Below are 12028 nucleotides of genomic sequence, written 5' to 3' on the forward strand. Positions count from 1 at the left end.
TGCCTTTGCCATTGTCACCAAATGTGATACTATCAATCCCATTGCTCTTGCTTTCATTGATTGAATTGAACATTCTTGGATCACCGGTCATGTGTTGTGTGCACCCACTATCAAGCACCCAATGCCTTCCTCTGGCTTTATAATTTACCTACAAAAGAAGATCAATTCTTTTTAGGTACCCAAACTTGCTTGGGTCCTTGTAGGTTAGTCACCAAGGTCTTTGGTACCCAAATGGCCTTCTTCTTTGGGCCCACAATTGGTGTACCAATAAACTTAGCCTTCACACCATTGGCACCCTTATAAAGCATGTAACAAGAATCAAATTTGATTGAGGATACATTAGGTAGCTTGTTCTTGTTAGTCTTGCAACTTTGCTCTATATGCCCAACTTGCTTGCATCTATTGCAAAACCGGCCATTGCCCTTCACAAAGCTAGCTTTGGGAGTGACAAAGGCTGCCTTGCCTTTCTTGGGGGTATAGCCTAATCCCTCTTTGTTGAGAGAAAATCTTTGGCTACCCAAGCACTTTAGCAAGTGGGCTTCTCCACCATAGGCATTGCCTAAGGCACGAGTGAGCTCATTTACCTCCTTCTTGATGTTCTCATTTTCCACCATTAGTGATGTATCATTCATAGGTGGAGTAGAAGTGGTAGTGCTACAAGAAGAGTTAGTGGGAGCAACTATAGTGGGCATAAAAGAATCATCAATAATATCACATGTTAGTCCCACATCATATGTAATTATCACTTGCTCCTTCTTGGCCTCCTCCTTCTTGACTTGCTCAATGAGAGAGGAGTGAGCTTTTTCAAGCTTAGAGTGAGTTTTGCCAAGCTTCTCATGGGCTCCCATTAGCCTCTCATGAGTGGCATTTAGCTCATCAAAGGATTGCTCAAGAGATTTTAATTTCTTGCGCAATTCTTTGCACTCCTTTCTCTTCATCTCATTGCAAGCGTGCACTTGCTCACACATGTCCAAGAGCTCCTCCTTGGAGTACTCCTCATCATCATCATCATCATCATCATCATTATCATTCCTACAAGAGTCACATTCACACTCATCATCATCACTCTCATCATATTTTACCTTGGTAGGCTTTGCCATGAAGCATGTTGATGGAGTGTCGAAGATGGAGGGCTTGTCGTTGATGGCGATGCTTGCTAGTGCTCTCTTGATAGACTTCTTGCCATCATCACTAGAGTCATCACTGTCTGATGAGCCATCACTATCCCAAGTGACTACATAGCCTCCACCCTTCTTCTTCTTTTGGAAGGTCATTCTCTTTTCCTTCTTCTCCTTTTCTTTCTTATCCTCCTTGTGCTTCTTCTTCTCATCCTCATCATTGTCACTATTGTATGCACAATTTGCTACTACATGATCGGGGCTCTTGCAATTGTAGCATCTTCTCACATACTCTTTCTTCTTGGTGTGATCTCTTCTCTTTCTTGCACCATAGCCCTTCTTCATGAACTTGCCCATCTTGCGCCCAAAGAGAGCCATAGCCTCATCATCAATATCACTTAGATCTTCATCATCACTTGATTCTTTCTTGGACTTGCCCTTGTTTTTGTATGATGATGAACTAGCCTTGAATGCTATGCTTTTCTTCTTCTTATCCTCTTCTTCCTTCTTGTCCTCCTTGTCATCCCCCTCCCTTTCCACACGGTATGTCTCTTGTGTCATGACATCACCTAGTACTTGGTTGGGGGTAATGTCCTTCAATCCTACTCTTATGATGAGCAATCTTAACATCTCAAATCTTGGAGGTAAGCACATCAAGAATCGATGGGAGACATCATCATCCTTGATCTTCTCTCCCAATACCTTCAAGTCGTTGACAATGACTTGCAATCGATGGAACATCTCTGGAATGCTCTCATCTTCCTTCATCTTGAAGCTTGTCAATTTATCCTTGAGGATATACAACTTGGCACTCTTCACCGCCGGTGTGCCCTCATATGTTTCCTCCAATCTCTTCCACACCTCATTTGCTCTATCACAATCCTTGATTTGCTCAAACACCTTGGAATCAATGGCATTGTATATGGTGTTGAGAGCCATTGTATTGCATTGCTTGTTGATCTTATCTTGATTGGTTGGATCATCGGGATCAATGATAGCATAGTCATTCTCGGTCACTTCTCATACTTGATCATTGATTGAACCAAGATACATCCTCATCTTTCTCTTCCAATAACCATAGCATGTGCCATCAAAGAACGGTGGTTTGCCCCCCACATGGTTGAACACAACTTGAGCTATAATTTGACACCGAGGTTGTTAAGCCTTTAATCAAACGGTGACCACGACTCCGATACCACTTGAAATGTCCTAATATGGTTAGAGGGGGGTGAATAGCCTATTTAAAAATCTACAAATCAACTAGAGCAATTTGATTAGTAAGACAAATGGCATAATGCAAACTTGCTCTAGCTCTACAAGGGATGCAAGCCACCTATCCAACAATTCTAGTTGCAATGATTACTTAGGCACCCAAACTTGCTATGTAACTACTCACTAAGAGCTCAACTAGATGAATGTAAATAATAAAGCAAGCTCTCAATTCTAATTACACTAAAGAGCTTGTATCAACTAGTTTGCAAGAATGTAAATGAGTGAGTAGGGTGATTATACCGCCGTGTAGGGGATGAACCAATCACAAGATGAAGATTAAGCCAATCACCGGGAGAATGCAAATGACAAGAGACAATCGATTTTTCTCCCGAGGTTCACGTGCTTGCCAACACGCTAGTCCCCGTTGTGTCGACCAACACTTTGGTGGTTCGGCGGCTAAGAGGTGTTTCACAAACTTCGTCCACATGATAGGACACCGCAAGAACCGACCCACAAGTGAGGTAACTCAATGACACGAGCAATTTACTAGAGTTACCTTTCGGCACTCCGCCGGGGAAGGTACAACTCCCCTTACAATCACCGAAGGTGGCCACGAACAATCACCAACTCGTGCCAATCCTTCACCGCTGCTCCAACCATCTAGGTGGTGGCAACCACCAAGAGAAACAAGCGAAATCCGCAGCGCAACACGAATACCAAGTGCCACTAGATGCAATCACTCAAGCAATGCACTTGAATTCTCTCCCAATCTCACAATGATGATGGATCAATGATGGAGATGAGTGGGAGGGCTTTGGCTAAGCTCACAAGGTTGCTATGTCAATGAAAATGTGCAAGAGTTGTTCCTTGAGCCGGCCATGGGGCTATAAATAGAGCCCCCATCAAATAGAGCCGTTATACCCCTTCACTAGGCAAAACGCGCTCTGACTAGACGCTCTGGTCAGACTGACCGGACCCTGGACTCAGCGTCCGGTCCACTGTCTTTTGCCACGTGTCACTCTGAGTTAAAACTGAACCGTCAGATCACAACGGCTACGAAGCTGACCGGATGCTCCGGCAAAACTGACCGGACGCTGAAGCCCCAGCGTCCGGTCATTTCCAGTAAGCTCCCCGAGGCGTATTTCTTCGATCGGACGTGTCCGGTCCACCTTGACTGAACATAGCCTAACAGTGTCCGATCGCTGAGTGACCCAGCGTCCAGTCAGTAGACCGATGCCAACATCATTTTGACCAACTCCATTTCAACTCTAACTTCTTCACCCTTGCTCATATGTGCCAATCACTAAGTGTATCACCTTGTGCACATGTGTTAGCATATTTTCACAAATATCTTCAAGGGTGTTAGTACTCCACTAGATCCTAAATGCATATGCAATGAATTAAAACATCTAGTGGCACTTTGATAACCGCGTTTCGATACGAGTTTCACTCCTCTTAATAGTACGGCTATCTATCCTAAATGTGATCACACTCACTAAGTGTCTTGATCACTAAAACAAAATGGCTCCTACATTTTATACCTTTGCCTTGAGCCTTTTGTTTTTCTCTTTCTTCTTTTCCAAGTTTAAGCATTTGATCATCACCATGCTATCACCATTGTCATGATCTTCGTCATTGCTTTATTACTTGGAATAGTGCTACCTATCTCATAATCACTTTGATAAACTAGGTTAGCACTTAGGGTTTCATCAATTATCCAAAACAAAACTAGAGCTTTCACAAGGGAGGCAAAGGCGGCGGCAGAAGCAGCAGGAGCAGCAAGAGAGGCAATAGCACAGCCACCATGTTTGGCTCTTGTCCCAGTAGCAGCATCAATGGAGGCAGTCCCACCATGCCAGAGGTTTGTTGCCACCATTGACTTGACAAAAAACCATAAATACAAATCTAACTATTTGTTCAATGTAGGAGGTTGGACTTGGAGGAACCGGTGGGATTGGAGATAGTACCAGCAGCTGCTCCAAAGAAAATGGCACCAAGGAAGAAACAACTAGCATCCAAGGTGAAGAAATCCACACCAACAAAGGCTGCCAACTAAGGCTTCCGTGTTGAATATTTTGCATGCGTGTTCTTTTTTGGATGGACCTGTTATGTATGGACATGTATAACTAATGGCTATCATGTGCCACTACTTTAATGAAACTATTCAGTTATGGATCAAGGACCTATTTTGTATGGCCATGTACCACTAATGGTTGTCATGTGCCACTGCTGTAAGAACTAATGTCAATGACCGTGGACTTCTTATGTATGGATCTATGCATGTTGTTGGATCAGTTATGTATGTTGTTATGGTAATTTGTGGCAGTTTGAGCTTGCATTTTTCAGCATATATGCACCATGTTCCAGCATGTATTTTTCACCATGTTCCATATACATGTTCCATCAGTAGTACACAGGTGGAGTGGGGGTGAGAGAAGCTACGAGAGTGCTGTGGGGTGCCTCTGACCCAACCGGGACCAGCCTGGGAACAAAAGAAAAGGGCGAGGGGCAGGAAGGTCATTTGACAGGCCCAAACAGGCCTCCCAGGCTGCCTTCCTCGCTGGCGAGTCCATCTGGCACGACACATCGGCGAAAATGGCAAATCCGTAGGAGGCGAATTGCATGCAGTGGCAAATATGTAGGAGCACTTTTAACGCTGGCAACTGGAGGAGTGGCAACCGTAAGAATAATAATAAGGCCCCGTTTGGCAGGGCTTCACTTCACTAGTGAAGCCATTTTTTTTGGCTTCAGCTCCACGAACAGTTCCACCGGTGGAGCTGAAGCGGTTTTGGTAAACCGTTTGGCAAAATGGCTTCCCTATGAGAGCATATTTTTAGGGGCCTGGAGGAGGAGCCGGGAGAAGCCACTTTTTTTGGCTCCATCCCACCCCAAATCACTATGAGAGCATGTTTTTAGGGGCTTCACAAGTGAAGCTATTTTACTTTACCCCATTTGGTAGAAAACGGCTCCAAACGGCTCCTGAAGCTGGTGGAGAAGCCCTGCCAAATGGGGCTCTATGTGACCCATAGAAAGTTGGTCATATAATACATACATAATTGTATGTATAACTATAAGAAAAAGGAAGGGAAATTGAATAAGATAAGAAAGATTTTGGGTTATACATATAGAAAAGCAAAAGTAGAAAAGAATGAAAAATAGAATAGAGGGGGTTTCGAATCCAATCAAAAAACCTATTTTGGTCTTAGTATGGATAAGAGATCTTCATATGTTATATTATTCCACTATCAACCATGAATTGATTTGATAGATCCAATATTCATAATATTGAATTGATTCAGTATTATCAGAATGCAAGTCCTCCTCTTGAATTTACAGGATACCCCTTTTTCCTCTCCATGGGATTACTTCCCGAGTTATTGTGAAAAAAATAAAGAAGTTATGGAAGTCAATATTCTCGCATTTATTGCTACAGCATTGTTCATTCTAGTCCCTACTGCCTTTTTACTTATTACTTATGTAAAAACAGCCAGTCAAAATGATTAATAGGAATTCCAATTAATCATTGAAGAAATGAAAAAGGGATTAAAGAAAATAAAAAATCCAAGTCTTAATTAAATTGCCCAAAAGGGAGAGGCGAACAGGCTGAAGCCGCATCCATCCATCTCCCGTGCTTTTCCCTTCTCCCTCCTGTGTTCTCTCTCCCTCTCGTCTCTCTCCCTCCCGTCTCTCCTCCCGTCTCTCTCCGTCCCGTGTTCTCTCTCCCTCCTGTGTTCTTCCCCTTTCTCCCTCAACAAACCCTAGAACTGGAGAGTGGAGATAGTGGGCGATTGGAAGCCGACACACAACGATAGGATCTGCGGCTGCGACGAACCCTAACCACCAGGGCGTGTCCAGTGGTGGCGATGGAGGCGCCCTGATGGAGGGACCGGAGTCGGGCGCGCCGATTTGCATGCGGCAACGATGGAGAACACTGCTCCTAGGTAATCTTTCCTCCTCCTTTCCCTTGTTTAATTGTGGTGACCACAGTTCCCTTGATTTGGTGGAATCGATTAGCTGTGCATGTATACACTTTGATTTGGAGTTTGATTTACTGCATGGTAGGGATGGGATGTTTGTGCTAGAGGTTAAAGTCCAAGGTTTTGCTTCCAAAGATTCTGCTAGTAGGAATCACCAAAGTTCCTTATTGTTAGAAGGGCTCTGTTTTCTTTCCTTACCTTTTGTTCTGGAAATCAAGGAAAAAATTGTTTCTACTTATACTTGCTCCTAGTGTTGTTGTAGTGCTCTTGATCTAGCAAGATACCAATACTTCCAGTGACACCTTTTTAAATGTATATTTTCTTATACTGCAAAGGTAATGACATTTCAAAATATGGATTGTGATAGGCCAAGAAGGATACAGTGGACAAGGTTTGTGAAATTGTGAAGAAGCAGCTTGCTCTTCCTGACCACACTGAAGTTTGTGGTGAATCCAAATTCTCTGAACTTGGCGTGGATTCACTGGACACGGTAAATCACAATATTTCTTGCTGATGCCATCTATATAGTCACTTTTTAAATGATTTTGTGATGGAAATGTATGGTTGTTAAATCCGTCAATAAACTTAGCCTAATGCAACTACATTGTCCCATTTTTTCTTTTTCCTGAATAATTAGATAGACTGCAAACTGTATGTAAGCTATGACCTATCCACTTCATACTTGGGAGTTAGGAACTTTGATATAACCACTGTACTCCATACTTACGCCTTCAGGACATTGTCAGCCAGTCTGTAATTTGTATTCCCTATAAGGACCAAAGAAGCGCTTCGAAAGAATGTTATGCCTAGTATCACAAATAATACGTACTCCCCCCTCCCTGGATGAATCAACTTCTAGAGTTGTCATAACTCAAATCTTTCTTAACTTTGACCAATTTTATACAAAAAGGTACTAACATCTCTGACAACAAAAAAAACATAACATGAAAATATATTTCATTTTGTATCTAACTATACTAATTTTGTGTCATAAATATCAGACTTTTTTCTATCAAATTCAGCCAAACTTAATAAAAAAAATAGACTTAGGACAACTCTAGAAATAGATTTATTCAGGCCGGAGGGAGGGGATCTAATTTGATAGACGAATGCTTGCTCTTTTGGATATTTTTTTCCTCAAGATTTTACTAAAGGTCCTTCCAAATTTGTCACAGGTTGAGATTGTCAGCAACCGGTAATTCCTTATGGTCTCTAATCCAGTTATTAAATGTCTCAGCAATGTTACTAGTTATATAGTCACACTTAATTTCTGGATTGAAACCACACCTGTACCATTAAGTGCTATAGCATCTACGCTCAAATATACCTCCCATTAAGTGCTGTAGCATCTACGCTCAAATGAGGCCTACAACCTTCCAGGAATCCATCAATGCATGGTTTCAGGGCACAGAAAAAACGGTGGAAATATACCTCACCATCTACCTCAAGAACATCGATCTGAACGACACTCCCAGGACTCCGCTTCATCACCTCGGCCTTCCACCTAAACAATAGCTCAAAGCTATCTGACCATTTCCCATAAATCTCTTCAAGAGCTCTTTTTTTACCCCGTTGTACAGTGTCATATCCAATTATACACCTATGTATTGGGTTTGTCTCCAACCTCGTTTTCAGTTCCTTGGTACCAATGTTTGGTTCAACTCTAAGGATATCCACAGCCCTGCTAGCTACCCACTTGCAACTTGGAGTTGTAACCTGCATCCTCTCACTAGACACACATTCATGTTTATCAACTAACACGGTTACCTACAAAAACAAAAAAAATATTCAATTACATAACAAGATGAATGATTGAATTAAGTGATACAAAAAATATTTTACCTCCACAGTAGCGCTGCCATCCAGTTTCGACCCATTTATCCTCCAAGGACAAGGGCCCGTCGATTCATCACCAGACTTGCAAAAACCCCTATATTTCTTCGTAGTTGACTTCTCTACTCCTAAATGGAACTCCTTGATGGCATATGTCCGCACTGCTAGCTTGAACTCTTCCATTGTTGGGTACTGTGTCCCAACCTCCATTGATGGGTTGTTCTTATCATATGAAATGACGATCTCACCCGGTACGGCATCATTAGTAGGAATGGCAGCACCATCAACATCTTGACCAAGCTCATTATCATTGCCTTCTTCATCCATTCGACGATCAGATGCTTGTGTAGGTATATTTGGTGTGCCCTCATCTCCCAATCCCAATAGCTCACACATCTGACTCTCGCTCATAAGTTCAATTCGACCTTCATCATCAACTGTCTCAACTATCTGTATGGTAGACCAATCAACTCTTTCTGTATTTTCGACATCATTTACTAGGGCTAGGGCAGCAGGCCCCGACGTTGCCTCGACGTCCATGGCAACCGCCCCAGCGTGGACATCTTTGGCTGGAGGCTCTTCCTCCATGGAGGGCAGATCACCGGCGTGGGGGAGGGAGAGGGCCGGCGGTCTTCACGACGAAGCGGCGGGCGCCGGTGTTCTCGCACAGGAAGGAGTAGCGTCGGTGTTCTCGTGACTGCGCGTATACGGAGTAGATGAAACGATGGAATCCAGAATAGATGAATCGATACATTGCTAGCCAATTTCTCTTGCTGAAGGGTAATAGGGTCAATACAAAAAATACATGTATTTTTAGATGACAAAAGAGATTAAAAATGAAACAAAATGTCATTAGAGCTTATTGTAATTGTTTGGAGTCCTATTTTGGAGAAACAAACGCTAGGAGTCCTATTATAGAGAAACACAACGTTTGGAGTCCTATAATAGCCAATTTCTCGATTGTAACTGACTGGCACTATTTCATGAGGTAATTGGTGTTATCCGAAAATCCTCAAGTCAAAATGAAGATATAAATGATTACTTGCTAGCATTTGGTTTTGGTGCCTGATGAGGTCTAGCTTTGGAGGATTTATTTGCTTTAATTTTGACTTTATGTCCTAGCAGATCAGTAATATTTGGGCTCCTAAGTAAATTGCTAACTCCTTGAATGAACCCAGGACTGGTCATAGTCCATTCGATTGACTCAGTAGTATCTCACATCCCACACATAGGGAGCCCTTCTTTTTACATACAAATAAAAGAAGGAAAATTATTAGGAATGACAGATATTAATCAGGAACATGCATCTGAAAGTTTAGCATCAGTGTCTTGGTGAGTTTCAGAATTCAGAGTTCAGTTACTTGGATTTGCACAATATTTCATTACTTGGGATGCTTGATTAGTATATTGACTTTACTTGTATCTTTCTAATTATTCGAAATATTTTTACTTATATAGTAGATGACGATCATGATTTCTGATATGTGTATAAACCAATATACTGAGAAATAATCTTTGATATCAATGTTATCAATTTCGCCACATCTAAATTTTTTTCCTTCCTCCGCCACTGGTCCATGTCCTCCATTAATAGCTTTATCTTGTGCCATATCTCATACTTGTTCTTGCTTTATCTACTGCAGGATGGGTCGCAAGAAGGTGGTTCGCCCTGAAGATGAGTCGGGTAATGGAGATGCTTCTCTGCCTCGCCCCAAGAGAGCGAAGCAGCCCACTGCTAAGCCTCCACGCAACAAGCGCAAGGTGTCAGCAGGACGTAGCAAGAACTCCTTCCACAAAGCAGCAGATGACTTGTACTTGCCCAATGTGGATGTCGAGTTGGTTCCTATGACTGAGCAATTATTCACCCATCCGAGCGATCGGCGTTTTATGGATGACGTTCATCCGCCTCGCCCTAAGGACTATTTTAGCAACCAAGGAGAGGTCTTTGGCAAAAGGTTTGAATGCCCATCTGAATCTCGAGATGCTGATTTTCATGATCCTCGCTTTGGGACTGTCTTTCAACTGGACTACTATGATTCAGTGATCCTTTCCAAGAGTCAGTCAGTGGTTTTACAGAAGTACATTGATTGGGATCATTGTGTCAAATTGGGTGATCCTGAGATGACTAGAGCTCTTGAAATGTTGGAAAGGCGTAATTTCAAGAATCTCATGACCATGCAGTATCCGTGGAGCAATGAGGTCATTGCACAGTTCTTTGCTACTGTTTGGTATGAGAAGGCCACAGCTGATCATTATGGTTATATGCATTTCTCCATCGAAGGTTAGCCCTATTATGTCTCTTATGCTCGCTTTGGCAAAATTCTTGGATTTGAGTTTGATGACATAGACAAACATCGGCTTAATTGCAACCCTCACCATGACATTGATCTCTCTTTTGCTTACAATGAGGATGCTACTGCCGATGACTTCTACACCGTCAACAACATGAGAAAGGTTTATCGCTATTTTAATTTGTTGGTCCAGCAAACTTTGGTTCCCAAGATTGGTGGTGCTTCAGTGATTTTATCTTCTATGGGTCCCTTCTTGAAAGCTTTTCAGGAGGGTAATGAGGAGGATTTCAGTGCTTTTGGCTTCATTTATAGGCAGATTCAGTTGACATCTTGGGATCCTAAGAAGTCATGTACTCATGCTCCCTATATCATGAAGATGATTGAGGTAGTCACTCAGAAGGAGTTCATCAAAGAAGTGAGCCATGAGCCTTACCGACCTGTGAGAATTAGTGAGACAGCAAAGAGGAGAGGCCGCAAGCCCAGTCAACCTCGGCCTCAGTCTGTGCCTTTGCCTTCCTCCTGTGCCATAGCTGCAGCTTATCCTGAAGACGTCCAAGGTCTTCTATTGCAGGGTATGCGCTCTGTGTTTGGGATGTCCATGGCCATCTATGAGGCCAACAGAGAGCACCACAGGTTCATCCAGGAGGAGCTTCACCGCGCTGAGGTCCAGCGCAAGATGATTGCCGAGCACGAAAGTGTGACTTTGTCCCCAGTTCATCCTCAACCTCCAGCACCTCAGCAGCCCGAATGGTGGAATCTGTTGTTTCAGCAGTCTTTTGTGCAGCCACAGCAGACACAGTTTGACACCGACGAGCAGCCATAGGCCTCGTCCCATGTTCAGCAGGGTGTTGGTGGCAGCTCGTCCTCGGGATGGGCTTCCGCCACCTATGGTATAGCTGGTCACTTCTTCGGCCCTGCCTTCGACGTTCTCTACTCCACCTCCTATCCTTCTACTTCCGGTGGATAGCAGCCCGGTGAGACCCAGGAGGATGACGGTGTCAACCCTTCTACTTCCGGTGGAGAGCAGCCCGGTGAGACCCAGGTGGATGACGGTGTCAACCCTTCTACTTCCGATGGACAGCAGCCCGCTGAGACCTAGGAGGATGACGGTGTCAACCACGACGAGTGAGGCGCACGTGTTCTTCAATGACATCTTTGTTTTTGGTGCTTGACGCCAGAGGGGGAGAAAATATATGTTTGCCTCATTTATCTATATGCTATTTATGTATGGACCTTGGACTTGTATCATGATCTATATCTCTTGTTGACTTCTATCTATATTTTGGGCTTGTATGACTATATATTGTGATGAACTATGTGTGATTTTTAGTTGGTACTTAATGGTTGTAAGGACATGTTAATGTTAGTTTGCTTATCTAATATCATATCACTTGTGATGGTGTATGCCTTCATTTATTTGTTGTGTGATATCCATGTCATATGCATCACAATTATTTTTGTGACACCTTTGCACACCTAGGAAAGCGTGCATGTATATGATTTGTTTCCTAGCACTTTCACTAAAATTGTGCATATATATGTGGCCTTTTATGCCAAATTGTAGATTCAAAACATATATGCATATATTTAGGGGGAG

At 43.0% G+C, this 12028-nt stretch overlaps 1 protein-coding gene and 1 pseudogene across 1 annotated transcript; one reads left to right on the forward strand and one right to left on the reverse strand.

Annotated features, from left to right (window-relative positions):
* Positions 1–7624: 7624 nt before the first annotated feature.
* On the reverse strand, positions 7625–8728 carry LOC136489863 (uncharacterized). Its single transcript, XM_066486384.1, has 2 exons — positions 8150–8728; positions 7625–8074 (listed from the first exon to the last, which is right to left on the reverse strand). Exons 1-2 carry the CDS (start codon positions 8726–8728, stop codon positions 7625–7627), a joined length of 1029 nt encoding a protein of 342 aa, XP_066342481.1.
* A 1056-nt stretch (positions 8729–9784) lies between these two features.
* On the forward strand, positions 9785–11398 carry LOC136489864 (uncharacterized; annotated as a pseudogene).
* Positions 11399–12028: the final 630 nt, after the last annotated feature.

Source organism: Miscanthus floridulus, chromosome 10, assembly GCF_019320115.1.
Source record: "Miscanthus floridulus cultivar M001 chromosome 10, ASM1932011v1, whole genome shotgun sequence".
Classification (NCBI taxonomy): Eukaryota; Viridiplantae; Streptophyta; class Magnoliopsida; order Poales; family Poaceae; genus Miscanthus; species Miscanthus floridulus.

Coding starts and splice junctions, on each gene's coding strand:
- LOC136489863 (XM_066486384.1), bottom strand. CDS start 8,728: ATGGAGGAAGAGCCTCCAGCCAAAGATGTCCACGCTGGGGCGGTTGCC. Junction 8,075..8,149: donor ATGGCAGCGCTACTGTGGAG/GTAAAATATTTT, acceptor TTGTTTTTGTAG/GTAACCGTGTTAGTTGATAA.